This window comes from Gastrolobium bilobum, unplaced genomic scaffold, assembly GCF_033153095.1.
Source record: "Gastrolobium bilobum isolate Gb01-03AN ecotype WA unplaced genomic scaffold, APGP_CSIRO_Gbil_v1 utg41344, whole genome shotgun sequence".
NCBI lineage: Eukaryota > Viridiplantae > Streptophyta > Magnoliopsida > Fabales > Fabaceae > Gastrolobium > Gastrolobium bilobum.
Window position 1 is genome coordinate 99,632 of NW_026895367.1, and position 20,895 is coordinate 120,526.

Below are 20,895 nucleotides of genomic sequence, written 5' to 3' on the forward strand. Positions count from 1 at the left end.
AAGGATTAAAACATAAAAAACACTTTTCTCATGTAACATGAGAAGAAGTGTTTTTCCTAATTAAAATTAAAAGAGAGTCTACTAATTACTGTTAGATTTTTTGGTTAATCAACAGTCAACAATCTTCTCACACAACTTTTGTCAGTTTCACTTTCTCTCACCATTCTCAGCAATTAAAATTGCTTCACGAATTGCAAGTAAATTCAATAATTGCCGAACGCATTGTACATCAAAGGCTTAAGTTTGGTCACTTTTTTTGGCAAATTTTGATTCGAGCCCTAAAATTGAAAATAAATATTTGGCTTCATGAAAGACGGAGAAAGATAATGGGTTGCTGACGATTTCATAGTAGACTATTTTATACCATACCAGGTTCAGTTTTTGATTTTCCATTATCAGATGAACCAAGATCGGAAAAGTTAAATATATTGTTAACATCAATAGGGGTTATTATAGCCTAATAATTCAGAAATAATTTCACCGTATAACAATACTTAGAATTAATTTACGGAGGGATTGAGGTTGTCTTGTGGTTTGCATTACTAAGAATGGAAACAACAAAAGAGTTAGGGAGAAAGCCGGTTTGCAGAGAGAGGAAAAGAGAAACATCATCTGCAGAGGGAGATGGTGAAAGGAAGGGAAACTGTCGAAGTAAAATATTACATGGGTTTGATTTTCTTATTTTGTATAAGAATTTAGGGGTGAATCCCATATTTATTAAAAAAATAGCTTTGCACTTAAATTAAAAAATCATGACATGAGATGTTGAGATATATAAAATTATTAATGTAGTCTCACTAACAATTTAAGTTTTTGGATTGAATTGGTTGAGCTTATTTCTTATCGAACATGAGAAATGTGTTTTCCAATATTTTATGAGATGATTGTGCATAGTTGATTAATCAAATAATCTGACGTAATTAATAAGCTGTAAGAAGTCGTAAACTTATTGTAAATATAACTATTTCCTTAAAATTATGTAGATTTTTTATTTTTACAATAAAGAGTCGTGACACGAGAAGGATGGGTTGATCTTTAAAGCCTTGAATTCGTTATACTTGTACAGGTTATAATCGAACAGGTGGGGGTGGATGGTCCCATTTTCATCATCACTCATTCTTTCTTTCTCTGTCTTCCGACTCTTTCCCTTTTTTTTTTTTTTTTAAATAAAAGTTTAAGTGGAGTTAGACATCGGTATTCCACTAGGGTCAGGGAAGACCTCCCAACCTCTTTGAGGATTTCTGAGAGAGATTACATATCATCTATCAACAAAATCCTCACATCGGCCAGCGGAATTTGAACCCACACCCTTAAGAAGTAGGGACCAAATCCTTAACCAACTGTGTCCACGGCTCCGACTCTTCCCTTTTGGTTCTGAGATGGAAAGCAGCATGCGAATAGAGCATGGCATTCAGGGCCGCATGCAAGACACCCCTATTATTTGTTGAGGCCCACAATCACTTTCCAATATACTGAACTTGTTTTCAATATACATCTCGATCCTCCATAAATAATAAAAAATATTCTTTTATACCGCTCTCTTTTTTAATATAATATATCTGAATTCTAGGAGTCAATTTTTTTTTCCTTTTTAAATTGTCATAACACCATAGTCGCTGAAATAGTAAGTTATGATGGACTGGACGTCTTCAGTGACTGTAGCGGGACATGCAACTCATTCAACTCAAAGTCACGGGTAGTCAGCTACTTTGGTACAACCAGGCCTTCCAGCCACTAGGAAAGTGACATGTGTTCCGTCCATAGTAGCTGACTATCTCAACGACTATGGTACCGTATCGGTTCAATTTTTTTTTTGACTCCGTAACATTCAGATATATTATAGGAGTTTGCATTTATCATTTAACATAATGACACAAGAAAATTTCCTACATACACAACATTTTGTGGGGCCCACTCTTTTTGAAGCAAAAAAAAAAATTACGACACGCAAAACGAATCTCTATAATATTACATAATCACTTTTTCTGCACGTAACTCTTAAAAAACCTTATATTATATTAAAAAAGGAATAGTACGGTTAATGTCCCTATGATTTGAAGACAGTTGAGCAATTCATGTTACCTTTCCATAACTTATCTAAACCCATTTTTTTACGATATTAATATTTTTCATATAAAATAATTTTATCTTTTATAAATACATAAAAATATATATAATCTTAAAAGGAAAAAAAGCATAAACCCAGCGTATTAAAATAATAATAAATATAACATTTTTCTAAAAATTAAACTAAAAGTTAGATGCTTAAAATATTGTTTTAGCAAAAGAGAGAGAGAGACAAAAGGAAAAAACGTAAAAAGTTTCAGCTCAAAACCTGATTCTCCTTGGTGTGTCCGCCCCCGTGTGATAGCAACACAACACTCTCTATGTCCACTCTTCAGATTCCCTTCTTCTCCTTCTTCTTCTTCTTCTTCTTCCCTACATTGCTTTGATCCCAATGCAACTTCGTTCTTAACTTTTGTTCATCACAATCACAAACGGAAAACCGCACCGTATGACTTGTTTTTCTGAATTCTGAAAAAAAAAACAAACATCCTCCTCGTTTTCTCCGATTCGCCACTATAAATAACATCACGTTGCTTTGAATTGACCTGGTTTGGTTAGGGATGAACGCGTACACTATCGGCTTATTGGTTCCTCTCATCATATTCCTGTTCCGGAATTCCAACAACCGGAAGCGCCGCGGGTTGCCGGCGAACGTCGGTGGCGAGCCCGGCTATGCGGTGAGTAACCACCGGTTCGATTCGCCATTGAGTTCGGCGTGGGAGGGCGTGACGACTCTGGCGGAGCTGTTTGAGCGTGCATGCAGGGTGCACTCGGAGAGGTTGTTGCTCGGGACCCGCGAGATCATATCAAGCGAGATTGAGACCACCAAGGACGGAAGAAGCTTCGAGAAGCTTCATCTTGGAGATTATCAATGGCTCACCTATCGGAAAGTTTCTGAATCCGTCTCAAGTTTCGCCTCTGGTTTGGCAGCGCTTGGCCATCTCAGGGAAGAGCGTGCAGCTATCTTCGCGGATACCAGGGAAGAATGGTTTATTGCACTGCAGGTGTTTGTCTTTTTGCTTCAAACAATCTCAGCTTCTGCTTTTCTTTCAGTTTTGATCCTGTAGACAAGAGAATAATTTTTTTTTAATTTATTTTTTTCATACTTTTGTTTGATCAGGGTTGCTTCAGGAGAAATGTGACAGTTGTGACTATATATCCGTCCTTGGGAGAGGAAGCTTTATGTCATTCATTCAATGAGGTTTGCTCTCTGTTTATGTCACTCATTCCAGACAGAGAACTGCGATATCATATGATTTTGCTACCTTGGCTGTGCTAACATAGTTCATTGGTTTAGTGTTAAGGAACAGAATCAGATCTTTGCCAGCTTTTCTTTATGTTTCACTTTATAGTGATATGAAAAAATTTAACAGAAGAGAGAAGAAGCTACAAATTTCTTCAAAACATCGAATAAGATATACTCATCCTTGTGATAGTTATAGGGTTAATCCCTGTTTACAAGGCTCTCCGACTTGCGAGGCTAGAGTTGAGGGTCGATTGTATGCAGTCTTATCCTTGCATTTTTGTATAGAGCCCGTTTCCTAGATTCGTGAATTTCCGGTCACAAGAAGCAACTATATTGTTGCTCTAAGCTTGCTCTCGTACTCACCCTCATGATATGATGAAAAAAAGAGGAAGACGATGAAATTAAAATTCTAAAGCTATATATTTTCTTTTAATGTCTTTAAAAATTTAGCTTTTCTAAAATTTTACACTAGCAGTAGCAGCAGATCAACTAGAGATGCCACAAAGATAATCCTGTCTCACAAGAAAAGTCAAAGCGTAGACTGCTCCTTAAAATTTCTTATGTTCCTCTCCAACCATGCACGCCAAATAAATGTTATTGGCACCTCTTAATGTGGCATAATTTAAATGAATAACACACGTCTCTTAAGGTCAGTATTAATACAAAGTTCACAAATTTTGTAGACAAAACAATGTAGATATTCTTTATAATTTTAAATAAGAACGGAAAGAAACTTAATCAGATGATAAGGTGAAGGAAAGGAGAGTTGGGATGTGAGGCCAGCTGAGGGGAGCTTGAGTATTAGATGCTTAAGATCTCAATATTTTATTATTCATTATTGAAACCAGGAATAATGGAAACTGAAAACCCAGGTGGTGGTGGTTACTTTTAAGTAAACTAAGGTATTATTTCTTTTCCAATTTCTCACAGACAAGTTCTTCATTTTAGTCTTAGGCCTTAGCCTCATTTCTCTTCTTTTCCGCTTTCATTTATAATTTACTTATTTGTAAACAATCACACAACTGCTCAACATACAATTTCTGGTATTTAAATTTTATATATTGGTAAAAAGCTCAACTTTTTTCATACTGTTTTTAATTTAGCTGAAGTTCTTAGTATTGAGATTTATTTTCTGCATTTTATGTTTTAAAATAGTTCACTGGAATTGATATTCTTCTTCACCATCATTTTGGTTTCTGTGCTCTTTTCTTTTTTCTTTTTGCGTAACCTCACTTTTTAAAATCTGTGCCAGACAGAGGTTACGACTGTGATATGTGGGCGCAAAGAATTGAGATTACTTGTACATATTAGTGGACAGCTTGACTCACTGAAACGTGTAATATGCATTGATGATGATATCCCATCTGATGCCTTGTCTGCTCAGCATGGCTGGACAGTCACCTCCTTTGCTGATGTCGAGAGACTTGGTAGAGAAAATCCTGTTGAGGCTGATTTACCCCTTTCAGCAGATGTTGCAGTTATAATGTACACAAGTGGAAGTACAGGATTGCCTAAGGTTAGGAGCATCTTCGAGACATGTAGTTCTTCTAATGTCAACTTTTTCTATCCCTTCAATGGGTTGACTTTACTAAATACTTGTCTAAATGAGACCATAATTTTTTTTACTTTCTTTTACCTCACAATTTTTTTTACATTCTTTTTCGTGATCCTTTTTTCTCCTTTATTTCTTTTTTGTTATACTATTTCTTGAATTTCTTTCTTTTGCACAGGGTGTGATGATGACACATGGCAATGTCTTAGCAACAGTCTCTGCTGTAATGACAATAGTTCCTAACCTTGGGCCAAAGGATACATATTTAGCGTTCTTACCAATGGCTCATATCCTTGAATTAGTAGCTGAGGTATGGGTATCTACTTCGGCGAGTGAATTGGATAAATATTTTAGTTTATAGGGCATTTTGTTTGCATTTTATTTCCTCTGATCTCCTATCTTGCATGTACTGACAAACTCAACTACTTGTTTTAGAATTTAATTGCAGCTGTTGGAGGTTGTATAGGATATGGATCTCCTTTGACTCTAACTGATACATCAAACAAGATAAAAAAGGGAAAACAGGGAGACGCAACTGCATTGATGCCAACTGTGATGGCAGCTGTACCAGCAATACTTGATCGTGTACGAGATGGAGTGCTCAAGAAGGTATTTGATTTGTAATGCAATTAAATAATATCTACCTACATATTATACATCAATGTGCGTGTGTTACTGGCTTGTTGAATGAACCTTTTGGTTTTAGTTAGTGTAGCAAGACTAAAGCCTGATCATGCAGGTAAGTGCAAAGGGAGGACTTTCAAAGAAATTGTTTGATTTAGCCTATGCTCGGAGGTTGCATGCAATGAATGGTAGTTGGTTTGGTGCTTGGGGCTTGGAAAAAGCTCTATGGAATTTTCTTGTGTTTAAAAAGGTCCAAGCAATTCTAGGCGGTCGCATTCGTTTTATACTGTGTGGTGGTGCTCCCCTTTCTGCTGATACCCAAAGATTCATCAATATTTGTCTTGGGTCAGTATTGTCATTTTTTATTTATTTATTTATTTAATTTTGCAAATAAAAGAAGAAATATCATTAGAGAATAAAAGGAGTGAAACATAATGCCAGAGGATAATATTCTCCCAAAGAAACCAAAATAACATTAAGTCATTAACAGTACAGAAGTTCACAATAAACCAACTTGCCAGTTGCTGCATGTCGGCCCATGAGATCCTTATAAAATAACCATGAGCTGAAAAGACCACCATATCTCATAAGGTTCCGTTTAGTGGACTTAGTGGAGGTAGGATAGGATAAACTATCATATTCCATTCTTATCCATTGTTTGGTGAGCCATTATAATATGATAAGCTTATCTTGTTGCCTTAATTTATCCTACCCGCAGTTTGATAAGCTATCATAAGGGGGGTGGGGGGTGGTTTAGGATTCAACTAGATAGGATAGAAAATTCTTCTCCCTCTACCTCCTTGAAGCTTCCTTGAGAACGTGCAAGTCAACCGCACCAACTACCAGCTAGCACCATCATTGTCACCACTAGCCAAAACCACCACTACCACTAGCCAACACCATTGCCACGGCTTGCCACACCATTGTGACGTTTATTTAATATCAATATCAACAACACCTTTATCTCAAACTAGTTGGGGTCACTGTCCACGTGACGTTTGTTCTTGAAAAAAAATTAATCAACTTTCATTGAGCAACAAATCTCTAACTCTATCTGAATATGGCGCGCAGTGTGCTTGAGATGATTAATAATTATTTCTATCCACTAAGCAAATTACAATCCAAATTGTATTATTTTGTGTTGTAATTGCTTGTGAATTATTTTTTCGTGTTGATGCTATTCAAATTGTTTTTGTCGTGTTAATGTTATTCAAATTACTTTTGCCGTGCTACATACCTAAACCACTCCCCATTAAACCTTATTAGCTAGGGTGGGGTTAGAACAATCCTTATACGCAGCCTTACTCTTGTATGTTTGCAAAAAGGTTGTTTCCCAAATTCGAACCAATGACCTTTTAGTTACAAATAAGTAGCTTTACCACTACTCCAAACTTGCTTTCTTTCCTGTTACATATATAAATATTAAATCGATTTCAAAGTTATTTTTAAGAATTTATTTAGCAAATATATATATTTAGGGCTTATCGTTCTTAAGTCACTTGAGATAACTTCGGCCACTAAATTATAATCATTTAAAGGTGAATCAATTAATATAAGGAAATAAATAAACAAAATAAAACGACGTAGTTTCTAATACAACCTCTTACAATTACTTTTATAATCAACGGTTGATGCCATTTTGAAATCGTTGATTTGATTTTGATCCAATGATAAGAAAAATGGTTGTAAAGGAAAAGAGGTTGTAAGTATAAACCCTCCATTATTTAGTTATTTTATGTATTTTAATAAATCTTATTTAAACTTATGACTTTTAGAATTTTTCAGTAATTGCAAAATAAGAACTAATGTATGAATAAGAGGAGAAAAAAAGAAAGCAGTTTAGAAATAGAGGAGGGATATTCTCACTGCCAAAATTTTCCACTACCAACTTACTACCTATCTAATCATCATTGGATTAACATTTTCTCTCTCTTTAAAAACTTTTTAGCATTCTCTCTCTTTGATTCAATGGTAAATAGAAAGGTAGTAAGTTGGGAGTGAAAAAATTTGGTAGTGAGAATATCCTCCCTCTTAGAAATATATTTGAATTGTTTTTTTTTTTTTATGAATTTATGTTATAAAGAGTGTTTTTTTTTTCTATTTATATCATATCGTATCACTATATGGTTCACCTAAAACACATGATAGGATAACATTGTCTTATTATATTACGTATTTTGTGCACATCAAATAGAGGATAGGATATGAGGTTATAATTTTCTACTCTTATCCTATCCATCCTTATCCTGTATTGTCTACTAAACGAGCCTTAAAAATAGAATCTAATTAAACTTTTTGAAGTTTGAACTATTTATTCTGTCACGAGTCATGACCACCAAGCACTAGAGCACCGAACTTAGGACAAGCAATTTACAGCGATTGTTCTTTTATTGATGAATTGACGGCAGTATAAGTTGTTTCTTTTGTTCCCAAATCAATATCACAAGCCAGATGTTGCTTTAGCATATTTCCACTTGCACAGTTGCATATTAGCAGTGTCAGTTAAGTCAAGATAGGGAAGCTTGCAACATTATGTGTAAACTGCTCATCTCTGTTTTGACCTGTGAATAATATGGTTCAATTGGGCTTGATAGCTGATACTAACAATAATTCTCACTTTCTGTGGGTTTGCTTATTTATCTTGGAAATTTGAACTCCTTTATTTGTCAAAGAGATGGAAAGTCAGAGCAAAGGAAAGAAAATATGAGAGAAAAGGAAATAGAGATGAGGAACTGAATCCGTATCATATTGATGAGTCATGAATTACGGAAGTCGTACAATATATATAGGCTGAAAGCCATACTCTGGAATATTCCAGATCTAACTATATTCTGTTACAAATGTAACTTCCTTAACTACACAGATCTAACTATATTCTGTTACAAATGTAACTTCCTTGACTACACAGAACTAACTGAACTCAATACAAACAGTTTAATGGTTTAAGTATCACACTACTTCTATTACACCCCCTTCAAACTCAAGGTGGGTTGAACCAACTGAGAGGAATCCAGCACATTAAGTTTGTCCTTAACTCACAAAATCTAGGGGAGGATCGGGGTATCAGCTACTTGCAGCTGTGCAAGGTTGTGTGTTACGATCCCATTTGCAAGATATGGGACTTGGAGTCCCACATTGGTTGTATGGACAACTAATGTGGGGTTTATAAGGTTTTGGGCACTCCCACTCTTTGAGCTAGCTTTTGGGGTGGTGCATCTTGAGGTTCTTATCAAATGATATCAGAGCCTTCCACTATGCCTCCCGGTTGCAATCGAGCGGCGCGGGTGGTGACGCCGGCATTGCAGTGTTCACCCGAGGCTAGTAAAAGACTAGCGCAAAGCCAGCCCGCGTGGGCGCCGGGGCTGCGGAGCGTGGTGGAATGTTACGATCCCATTTGCAAGGTATGGGACTTGGAGTCCCCATACTTGTAAATAGCCCCGCTTTAGCGCGCTATAGCGGAGTTGCGTTGCGGTGCAGTGGCCGGCCGCCACAGACCGCGCCGCTACGGTCAGGTGAAGTGTAGCGGATGTAGCGACCGCTACTGTGGCTACAATAGTTTCTGCAAAAGTGTTCTCATCGTAGAAGGAAGAGATTTACAACTTAGATACAAGTTAAAGTGAAGATGAAGATTTGGATGTTCATGATTTCAATTATGATTAGTTCCTTAAGTTCTTTGATTTTGACATTTCACTCAAGTGGTAGTTTGAATTTTGACTAATTTTGCCACTTTATTTTGTTGTGTTACATTATTTGAGACATTAATTCCTTCAATTTTCTTATGATTTGAATTTTAATATTTGAAATCAATTATTTTTGAGTTTGAGATACTTCAAATTTGTTTTTTATGTCACATTTTCACATTTTAAGTTTTATATTTGTGGAGTACAACTTAGTGTATCACTTAGGTACACTTTGCACAGTAGCGTTGTAGCGCTGCCCGCTATAGCAATATGGAGGGTCAGCCGCTACGTGCTGCTATCCGAGATTAATAAGTATGGGAGTCCCACATTGGTTGTATGGGCAACTAATGTGGGGTTTATAAGGTCTTGGGCACTCCCACTCTTTGAGCTAGCTTTTGGGGTGGTGCATCCTAAGGTTCTTATCATTGTGCTGGACCATTAGAGACTTACCGAGCTCTTTTTCTTTGACAAAGAACAGATCCAACTCCATATGCTTTGTCCTTGAGTGAAGGACATGATTATGTGAAAGTGAAACTGTACTCTGGTTGTCACAATAGACAATAGGAGTCCTGATTTGCTCTTGGAGGAGAGTTTGGACCCATAAAATTTCAGAGGTTGCACTAGCAAGACTTTGGCATTCAGTTATGTGCTAGACTGGGCTACCATTGTTTGTTTCTTTGACCACCATAATGTCAAATTAGAGCCCAAGAGTAAACAAGAGCCTAAGTAGATCTATGGTCATCAAGGTCAGATCCCCAATCCGCATCACAAAATGCAACTGGAGAAAGAGATTGGTTGACTGGAGCTGGATGAAGAAATAATCCATATGTTAGTGTACCTTTAAGGTACTTGAGGGTCCCGTTAGAATCTAATTGCAAGGTATGGGACTTGGAGTCCCACATCGAAAACATAAGGTTCTGGTGTGGGATTTATACGGACTTTGGACTTTCCAACCTTACAAGCTAGCTTTTGGAGTGTGGCTCTCCTCAGGTTCGTATCAATTGGTATCAGAGCTTTCACCATGTCCCCCAGTTGCTATCGAGCAGTGCGACTCGTGACGCTGGCATTGCAGTTTTTGCCCAGAGCTAATAAAAATCACCGCTAAGCCAGGCCACGTGGGCGCCGAGGCTGCGGAGCGTCGTGGGTTGTTACAATCTAGTTGCAAGGTATAAGACTTGGAGTCCTATATCGAAAACATAAGGTTCTGGTATAGGGTTTATGTAGACTTTGAGTTCTCCTTCATTACAAGCTAGCTTTTGGGGTAAAGCTCTCCCAAGATTCATATTAGATCCATTTGGCAATCTTCCAGTGTTCCTTTATCGGTTGGGCTAGAAATTGGCACACCTTGTCAACACTAAAGGCTATTTCTGGCCGTGTGAAGTTGCATACTACAAGGCTCTAACTATTGATTTGTACAAGTGTGGGTCCTGTATATAAAACACACCCAAAGTTGGTTAGTTTACGTCCACTAGGCATAGGAGTGCAAATTCCTTTTGCATCAACCATTCTAGCCTTAGATAGAAGGTCCTTGATATATTTACTCTTGAGACTGTAAGAACCTCCCTTGGGAAAGGTGTTTCACCTCAATTCCAAGAAAATTATCTAAGTTCCCCAACTGTCTTAAAGCAAATTCTGAATTTAGTCTAGTAATAAGAGAGTGAATGAAGTCAAATTATTCCCAATGACTAATATGTCATCTAGATTCACTAGGACATAAGTGCAGTTACCATTAACTTGAAGGATAAAGATAGAAGGATCACATCTGTCCAAACTTCTCAAACCAGGCTCTTGGAGCCTGATTGAGGCCATAGATGGCTTTATGTAGCTTGCACATTAGGAACTTATTAGATGCTTCAAAACCCAGAGGCCGGGCCATTTAAACCTCCTCAACTAGCTCCCCATTTGAGAAATGCATTGTTCACATCCAATTGTTCAAGACACTAGCCATAGGTCATAGCTTTGATGAGAATAATTCTTATTGTGACAGGCTTGACAAAGGGGGAGAATATTTCATTGAAGTTTGAACCAGGCTATTGATGAAAGCCTTTAGTCACCAGCCTCGCCTTGCATTTATTAACTGTGCCATTTGGATTCTTCTTGGCTTTAAACATCCACTTACAGCCTATCGGCTTGCCGGTGGGAGGGAGCTGCACCAGGGATTAGGTTCCATTAGCCTACAAAGCAGAAAATTCAATCTCCATGGGTTTGAGCCTTTGAGGGTCAGCAAGAGCCTCTTTGAGATTAGTAGGTTTAGTATGTGTAAGAAAAATAGACGGAGGTGGATCTTTAAACCTACTATTAATATAGTGTGTATGAGATATGTAAAGAAGGAGGAGGTAAGTATTTAGAACTAGAAGAGAGAGGAAAATCAGAAGAAGTGTGATACTGTGAGGAGGCAATAGAGGGAGAAACTGATGCAGGGGTACATTGGACTTGACCTGATGAGTTATAGGAATTAGAGTTTTGGTGAGAAATTGAAGGAGATATGGGACAAGATGGACCAAAAGGTGATGAAATAAAGGGGGAAACTGATGCAAGAGTACCTTGGACTTGATCTGATGAGTTAGAGGAATGAGAGTTTTGGTGAGAAGTTGAAGGAGAGATGGGAGAAGACAATGAAGAAATACTCCTGACCGAGGAAGATATGTGATGAGATACTCTTGAGTTAAAAGGTGATAGGGCCTGAGACTGAGAAGAATGTCCAACAGTGTTAGGAACTGATGGAGGGGATTGTGTACAGTGAGATGATGTCAAAACAGATTGAGGCCAAAAAGGCTGATGGGGTAGAATGATGTTAGAGTATGCAGACATTGGAGTGTGATTAGACTTGGTCTTTGAGGGGAAAAAAGAAGGAAAAGGAAACTTGAGTTCATTGAATACAGTATCCTTTGAAATGTATATTCTGCCATCTAAAGCAAGACACTTGTACCCTTTGCAATGTTGAGAATAGCCCTAGAACACACTCCTTGGAATGAAAGCTCAATTTATGTTGATTGTAGGGTCGAAGTAATGGATAACAAGCACATCCAATAGTTGAGGGCTGTTGTGGGCGACCTGTTTATAAGAAACATTACTGTGAGGGTATCAACCAGAGCCTTGATTTGAGAAAGGAATTCCTCTATGCTTCTACCCCCCTTTTTGATGTTTCAGAGATCAGATCTCATTTGGCTTTCCTTGGCCTTGGTCACATAGCTGAAATAGCGATGTATCTTGTCCTAAGCCTGATGGTAGATTGAAGTCAGGGGAGAAACATCTTGTCAATTCTCTCCCATTTGACAAACACAGGATTGACATTTTCAGCAAGACTATCTTCTTCAGATAGGCAAATGTAATGGAATCTTCAGATTTATCAAGAATCGCTCTAGTTGATGTGAAATTAAAGGAGGTTCTATGAATTGTTTCCAAAGCAGAAAATTTTTGCTATTTAATTTGACTGAAAGCTGAGTATTAAAGATTAGAGGTGTTTTTGGATCTACAGAAGGTGTCCAAGCTGTATCTGTGGTATTTGCTGGAGCAGAAGCCATAGTTGGTGAGAAAGTGATGTATCAGGCCCCAAGAATGGAGCTCTAATACCATCAAAGAGATGAAAAGTAAGAGAAAAGGAAAGAAAATTTGAGAGAAAATAAAAAAAAAAGATGAGGAATTGAATCTTTATCATATTGATGAGTCATGAATTACAGGAGTCATACAATATATATAAGGCTGAAAGCCATACTCTGGAATATTCCATATCTAGCTATGTTCTGTTACAAATGTAACCTCCCTATTCCCTAACTATACAGAATTAACTGAATTCAATACAAACAATTTAACACTTTAAGTATCACCCTACTTCTATTAATTTGTTACGGGTAAATTGGCCCTCTAAAGGAAATGGTTCATTCACTCTCGAATGGTCTCTGCTAAAGGAAATATTACTGGGCCACTAGCTCTACTCATGTACTTCTTTTCTTTTTTGCTTTTCAGCTTTCCTGTATTCTCTTTTTCTGTCACATTTATATTTGGTTGTCATTTTCAGCGCTCCAATAGGTCAAGGATATGGTCTCACAGAGACTTGTGCTGGTGGGACATTCTCTGATTTTGACGATTCATCTGTTGGCCGTGTTGGACCTCCTCTTCCTTGCTCATATATTAAGGTAGTAATTGATCAAATTTAATTCACCTTCGTACATTTTAACTTCAAGGACTATTTTACAAAAATACATGTTACTTTTTTTTCTTCTTTATTTTGAAATTTATATGGGTTTCATTTTATACTGGTGTTTAATGCAATATGACACTCAAGTAGATTTGGAGCAGTTACTCCTTGCAGTTTATATCATTGCACATGTTAAGCACAATTAATGTGTATTTCCTACTTGAGATATTCTGTTAACTAGGCATCTATTTTGAATTTAGGGATTTGAACTAGGCATCTATAGTTCAGATCCCTAAATTTATTTATTATTACTTTGTTATGTACATTCTCATGCATAACCAAAATTTATTCTTATTTCTATTAGTTTGGGCCATTTTCAACTGACACATATAATTCTCTCCATATCGTGATCATTAGTCTCAACCTATTTGGGATACACAAGTGACTTTGTACAACCCAAAGAATTGACTCAACCATGTAAGATGTTTTTTAGGAGATAAGAGAGAGAGAGAGAAGTATAAGAACTGAGGATAAGATATCCTCCAAAATGAGACAAATAATAATAATAATAATAAGGCTTTAATGTTTCTACAGTGAATATAGATAAGTTATCTACATTCACTAAAAAATTATAATGATAAAGACTTTCAATCTTGAAATAAATTATAATTACAAAACACCTTGATTTCTGCTCCAAAATGACATCGTTTTAGGCTAAATGCAGATAACTTATCTGCATTCACTACAGAAAAAACGAACCCTAATAATAATAATAATAATAAAATGACTGAGACAATAACATAGCATAGCTATACAATCTCAACCTGAAATCCTATTGCACTCACCATGAGAAGGGCCATAGAGCAATTGGATCAACAACAATACAAATAAATTAATAATTGGACCATTTACTTGGATGTTAATTGTCCTGTATTTGCTATATCATATCATCTTCAGCAAAAATTACAAAAGTGTGTTAAGCCCAACTTCCCGGCATTTTTAAAATTTATCAGGCTCTCTCAATATGGAAAATTTTCTTTTATGCACATCCAAAAATATTCTTAGTATAAAGGATGATTTTATTTTTTACATTTTTTTATGTACCAATAATCACTATTAATCTACTACTAAGCTTCCAATTTGTTAGTTATTTATGCTTCCTATTACAAGTGTGTTTTGAAATCTTTCTAGATGTTGAAACTGAAAAAGTCAATAGAAATGGTTAGACATCTATCATCTTCATGAACCTTCAGAATTCTTGCTTGGTAGGAAATCATTGTTGTTATCTTGCTTTCTTGTATCATAGTGCGATGTAAGAGAGGCTTTTAGTCATGAATTCTGCTATGACTATGTTATAATGGTGGTTTACTTTCTCTTTCTGCGTTCAAAAGAATGTTTCTTATGCCAGCATTTGGTATTCTTTGCTCAGCTAGTTGACTGGCCTGAAGGTGGATATTCAACTAATGACTCACCGATGCCTCGTGGTGAAATTGTAATTGGTGGTCCAAATGTTACTCTTGGATACTTCAAAAATGAAGAAAAGACAAAAGAATCTTACAAGGTATGACTACATGTTCTTTTTTTCTTTTTATTGTGGGGAAAAAGGCGGCTTGGGATAAGATATCATTTCTGATTAATTGCTGTTTGTAACACCCCGTAGTACTCCGATGTTATCATTACGTATGATATTAATCGTAGTTACAATCATAACAGTTCAATTAAAAATACGACTAGACTTTTTCTTTTTAAACGTTATATGTTCCATTAATAATAATTACCATATATAAAATAAACCGAAACGGTAATTGTAACTCAGCGACATTGTAGAATAATTAATTCTTGCTTAATAATATCACACTAGTCCTATTAGACATTTCTATGGGGTTCCCATAAGCCTCACAACCTTATTTTCCTTTTTCAAATAACTGAGAAGCTCGCTAAAGCGAGCACATTGCTCAGCTCGCTCAAGCGAGCAAATCAAAACCCGAGGTAGCAACTACTGCCTAGGTGCTCTGTTTTCTCACAGCCTCCCTTGTTGGAGCGAGAGTGAGGAGTCCCCTGCTTTAAGTTAGCTTCAGTCTCCAATTTATTTAGCTTGCTGGCCTCCTCGCTGGAGCGAGCGCGCCAACGAGCAGAGCCATAATTTGGATATATCCTTATTGTTTCATGGCTCATTCCTTACACATTGCGCACACCTCTTGGGTACTTAATATACATGGAATTACAACCTCTAGCCCAACAAACTAGGATGCACTTACATCCCATCCATCCTCATAATTTAAGACATTTATCTTATCTTTACTTGATTTACAAGTTATGTACCATATAAACCAACAAGCATCACACAATATTTCAATCTATTGCACAACCATATAAGCCAAAATCCACCGGTCTTGGTGGAACAATCAAGGGATAAATCACAAAGGATAAAACCCTAAAGCTTACATGTAAATCTCTCCACCAATGCTTGCTCCAAGCCCCAAAGTCCCTCACCACAACCTTTATTCTCAAAGCAATAACCAAACAATTCAATGACCAAAACACCTAACCATAAGGTGAGTTTACAATCAATCAAATTGCAATATATATGAACATACATCTACATCCATATCAACATAGGCAATTCCATCACGAAATCACAATGATATTAGGAACTCACATACACTTGATTTCAATCAAGTTTCAACATCCAAATCCATGGATTCAATTGGTGTTTGGCCTCTTAGATCTTGACCACTTGTCCCGATCCTAGAAATACCAAGTACACCATCAATACAATCCATTTGTGTTCCTTGAGACACAAGCAACTCCAACACATAGGCATGCAATTTATGGAAAACTAGGAAGATTATTCAAGCAGTTTTCTAATCACATTTCCACCGATTAAATCTCATCCTAAGCATATTTTCCAACATACCCAAAGCCTCAATCCTACTCCAATATAGCCAACCTACTCACATTGCCATAAAACCCTAATTTTTGCATTTTAACTCAAAACACAAAGAGGTTAGGAATGCTTACCACAAATGGCTACACAATGGCACCAGGAATGTCTTCCAACACCTCAAGCTCCTGAAACTTCAAGATTTTCGCTACTTTTCCAAGCCAAAATCTCCACCCACAAGCGTCCACAATGGATGCTAAGCTATGGGTTTTGTTAATGGTGATAATCTATTCACTTTTGCTTCCAACCTCACTTGATTCCATTGTGTGTAGAGGAAACTAGGTTTTTGAAGGTCCTAAATGCTCATTAATGGCCTCTTCCTCGGGTTGCAGTAAAGAGCAAATGATTTGGTGAGGAGAGAGAGTGACTTAAGTGAGTGTTTTCAAACTTTCGTGCTCCTCGCTCCAGCGAGCAATTCCACGCTCGTCGGACAGCTCCCTCCCCAGCGAGAAGTGGCTGACAGGGCCTTTGGCATAAAAGCCCATTTCCTTCACTTAAACCCACTAACTCACGTAAAATGGTGTTTTCTACTTAAACACACTCTATATTGATTGAACTAAGTATTCCACTTATTTTATCTACAATGTGCATGATTAATATTTAATCTAATTCTTTTATTTAAGCCTCTCTCTTAATTAATCTAAATTATGCATGATTAAATAATTAATCCAATGCAATTAGGCATTTTACAAATTAGGGTTATTATACTGTTGGTGTAATAGTTCTTTTTAGATATAAAATCATTTATGAATCTTGATATAACAGTTTAAACTTTTAGGAGAGTGAGTCCTTGACATAGTATCAAAGACTATTACAATTAAGTGGTTAGGAGTTCGACCCAACCGCCTCCATTCTTCAAAATAAAAATCAAATTGCAACACAAGATAGATGGATCTACGCATTATTCATATTTTAAGTCCAAATGCCTCTTTCGTGAGAACTGAGGAAGCGTGTTAGATATAAAATCAGTCATGAGCCTTCACATAAAAGCTGAAGCTTTTAGATGAGTTGGTCCTTTATAGTTCTGTTTACTGTTATTGAAATTTCTGATTTGCTGGTCTTGTTTTCTAAATTGTATCTTTTGTTGTAAAGGTTGATGAAAGAGGAATGAGATGGTTCTACACTGGTGACGTAGGGAGATTTCATACAGATGGTTGCCTTGAGATCATTGATCGGAAAAAGGACATAGTTAAACTGCAGCATGGAGAATATGTCTCCTTGGGAAAGGTATGACTGTTGGTTTATGGAATGAACCATTCTCAATGGTTAATGACATTATTTAAATACAGGTTGAGGCAGCTCTCCTTGTAAGCCCCTTCGTGGACAATATTATGTTGCATGCTGATCCTTTTCATAGTTACTGTGTGGCACTTGTGGTGGTTTCTCGTCCCGCATTGGAGGAATGGGCTTCAAAGCAAGGAATTTCTTATTCTGATCTTTCAGAACTTTGCAGGAAAGAAGAAACTGGGAAGGAGGTGCATGCATCACTTGTTAAGGTATGCCTTTTGTATCAAATTCCTTTTACAACTTAGTCATCTTGTTTTCGAATTAAAATTTTCAGCTTTTAGAAGGTACATTTGTCTAAGTATAAAGTAAAATCTAAATTAAGGTTAACTAAACTTTTGAGGTTGAAACCAGTATTTCATCTTAAAATTGTCCCAGAATATGATTGTTTGAGCAGTTGGAAAATGGGGAGGTGGAAAAATTGGAATGAAAATGATTTCATATTTGCTTTGTACAACAAAATGTTGGATGATTGAAAGCAGAGTTCAACTCATTTGAATCCACCCCACAAATTTTGGCCACTTCTATTGTATGAATTATGAAACAATGTTGAAAGTAATTTTTAACCATCTACCAAGCAATAATGATTGAAAATCAAAACGTTTTGGTCCCAATTTTTTTTTCTCCCCTCCTTATTTCCATTGTTTACTTAAACGAGCGTAACCTTAATATGGTGGATACTGAACACAATTTCATGACATACATGGAGTGGGAGAAGGGAAGAAGACCTTTTGCATGTGAATATGATAAGTTTGGTTCAATGTCTTGTAAAGCTTTTTTCCCCATGAAAAGGTAATAAAGTATCCACCTTTAAGTATTGAAATTGTCTTGTTTATTTTGACAACGAGACTGATATTTCAATCAGACAATCAGTATATTATTCTTCATTACTGAGTCACTGACTAAAAAATCTAATACTAATTTAGTTATGTCTAATATGTCAACACAATAGCTCCCTAAATAAAAGAAAATATTTTTTAGTAAAGTGAAGGAGATAAGATAAGATTGCATGCTAGTGAAGACCCCTAATAAACGGGGCCTACATTTAGTTGTAAAGCTCATTTCTAGCTAATCAAGGCATGCTATTTTGTGCCCCGCAATATAACGTAACACAATAATGAAGGATGCTTCGTTTAGTTCTGTGTTGGTTCTTTTTTATTTTGGGCTAAAATTTTTTATCTCTAGTATGTACTCTTTAAACTGACATCTCAATGAACTCTAGGAAGTACAACCTGCAACGTCTTGACTGTTTTTCTTGTTGCAAATGATGTAATATTATTCCTTTTTTTATTATTATAATTTATCAAAACATTTGCAGGGAGCAAAGAAGGCTCGTTTGCAAAAATTTGAGATTCCTGCAAAAATTAAATTGCTTCCTGACCCATGGACTCCTGAGTCTGGCCTAGTCACTGCAGCTCTTAAGATCAAGAGAGATGTCATCAGAAAGACTTTCCAAGAAGAGCTCTCAAAGTTATATGCCTAATAGACTAGACCAAACTAAATTTTTTTCCAAATAGTTATATGCCTTTTAGACTACCAAACTTATATTTTTTTTTCCAAGCAGAGCTCTCACTGCAGCTCTATATTTTTTTTTTTTAATTATTTTTTTCATTTGAAAATTACATTTATCATGTGTAGTGAAGCTCATTAGGAGAAACAGGCCAAAATGTTTAATAGCTTGAATTTACGTGCATGGTGGTGACCTTTGTTGAACCTTTTTATTATGCTCCATCAATTATCATAAATTTATCTTCTCATAATTACAATTTTTTATTTTTTTGCTAATTGCTACCCTTGTTCCAAAGTTCTGGACAAAATCCAGTGTTGTCCCTGCCCTTCGGGTGTCAATTTGTTCCGTACTTCTCCCAAACAGAATGGATGGAACTAAATGCGTTTTCGACGGACTAAAACAGTTTTAGTCGTTAAGTTGTAGCAGGAAAAGCGTAAGAATATATGATCTACTTAAATGTGGGTTTTAAAATCTAGTTACAAAGATTGAATTTATATTTTTGATTATATATTTGCATAACATCAAATGTTACTTTTTTTTACGATAAAAATGCTGTTACTCAGAATTAGTTTGCTAATTTTTCAGAATGAATTGATGTGTATTGATTTTTCTATGGACAAGTGGTATTTACTATTTTTTTTTCACCAATCAGAGTCATTTTAGCTATATATGGCTCAATAGCCAAACTAAAACTATGTGGGCAGTTTTTACCTGTAGTGTAGGATTCTGAGTCTCATTGAAAATGCTTTGTGGGTAAAAGCAAATTAAGTATTAGTCATTTTGTTGTTGTATAGTTAATTCAGTTGGCCTCGGTTGTTAGAAGTTGTTAACTTTCTATTGGGTTCTGTTTGTAATTCTCACGTGAGAACACTTGTATAAATACCTCATTGAGTTAATGAAAAATATCACTTTTTCATTCCTACTCAGATTCTGCCAGATATGACAACAAACTCAGACATTTTCGGTCTAAACCTCAAACTACTCATTTTGATGTTGTTCATCGTCCATTGAGATATCCGAAAATCACTCATGTCTAGTGTCTCTTATTGTCTTCACAGTCCTCGACTAGCATTAGAGCAAATGCTGATGTAGATTGGGGAAATTGTCCATATATTCGCATATCAATCTCTTGTTATTGTGTATTCATTGGTGATAAAATTTTGAAAAGTAAAATGCAGTGTCTCGGTCAACAGCAAAAACTGAATTAGCAACTGTCACAAGTGAGATGATTCGGTTGTCAGCTTTACTTCAAGATTTGGAGGTTCCTACAGATTTTTCCACGGTCATATGCTACAATCAGGCAGAAAATATTGCTTCTAATCCTTCCTCTCCTCAAAGAACAACATACGTCATTTCATTCAGGTGAAGATTGCTGCTGGTTTCACAAAGCTTGTACATTTAAATACTGCATATTAATTTGTAGATCTTACCAAGCCCTATCACGCTCCTTAATTTCACAATCTATTGTTTTAAGATGGGAATTGTTAACATATTTTATTAAGTATTAGTTATTTCATTATTGTCCAATTAGCTCTGTTAGCCTAGGTGGTTAGAAGTTAATAACTTTTTGTTTGGTTCTGTTAGTAATTTCCACCTGAAAACTAGGGGTGTCAATATGGGTTGACACGACACGAATTCGACACGACACGAATACATCAACACGAACACGACACGAATTTTTATTCGTGTCAAAATCTTCAACACTGACACGACACGAATTTTTTGCGGGTTGACACGACACGACACGAATAACACGCAAAATAGGGGACAAAACAGTAATTGACAAAAAATTTTAAAAAAATAGATCGAAAATAAATAAAAAATTAAAAAATAATAATAAAATAATAATA

At 36.2% G+C, this 20,895-nt stretch overlaps 1 protein-coding gene across 3 annotated transcripts; it reads left to right on the plus strand.

The window, feature by feature from the left end:
* Positions 1-2,360: 2,360 nt before the first annotated feature.
* Positions 2,361-19,229, plus strand: LOC133307410 (long chain acyl-CoA synthetase 9, chloroplastic-like). Of its 3 annotated transcripts, XM_061507929.1 has the most exons (12): positions 2,361-2,513; positions 2,626-3,071; positions 3,188-3,268; positions 4,566-4,829; positions 5,044-5,175; positions 5,301-5,474; positions 5,605-5,834; positions 13,188-13,305; positions 14,737-14,868; positions 17,344-17,478; positions 17,541-17,747; positions 18,854-19,229. In XM_061507929.1, exons 2-12 carry the CDS (start codon positions 2,628-2,630, stop codon positions 19,016-19,018), a joined length of 2,082 nt encoding a protein of 693 aa, XP_061363913.1. In that variant the 5' UTR covers positions 2,361-2,513; positions 2,626-2,627; the 3' UTR covers positions 19,019-19,229. The 3 variants fall into 3 exon arrangements, with proteins under 3 accessions (XP_061363913.1, XP_061363921.1, XP_061363906.1); XM_061507937.1 differs by having other exon boundaries at positions 2,361-3,071; positions 5,044-5,197; positions 5,323-5,474; XM_061507922.1 differs by having other exon boundaries at positions 2,361-3,071.
* The last annotated feature ends 1,666 nt before the right edge of the window (positions 19,230-20,895 follow it).

Coding starts and splice junctions, on each gene's coding strand:
- LOC133307410 (XM_061507937.1), top strand. CDS start 2,628: ATGAACGCGTACACTATCGGCTTATTGGTTCCTCTCATCATATTCCTG. Junction 3,269..4,565: donor TATGTCATTCATTCAATGAG/GTTTGCTCTCTG, acceptor AATCTGTGCCAG/ACAGAGGTTACGACTGTGAT. Junction 4,830..5,043: donor GAAGTACAGGATTGCCTAAG/GTTAGGAGCATC, acceptor TCTTTTGCACAG/GGTGTGATGATGACACATGG.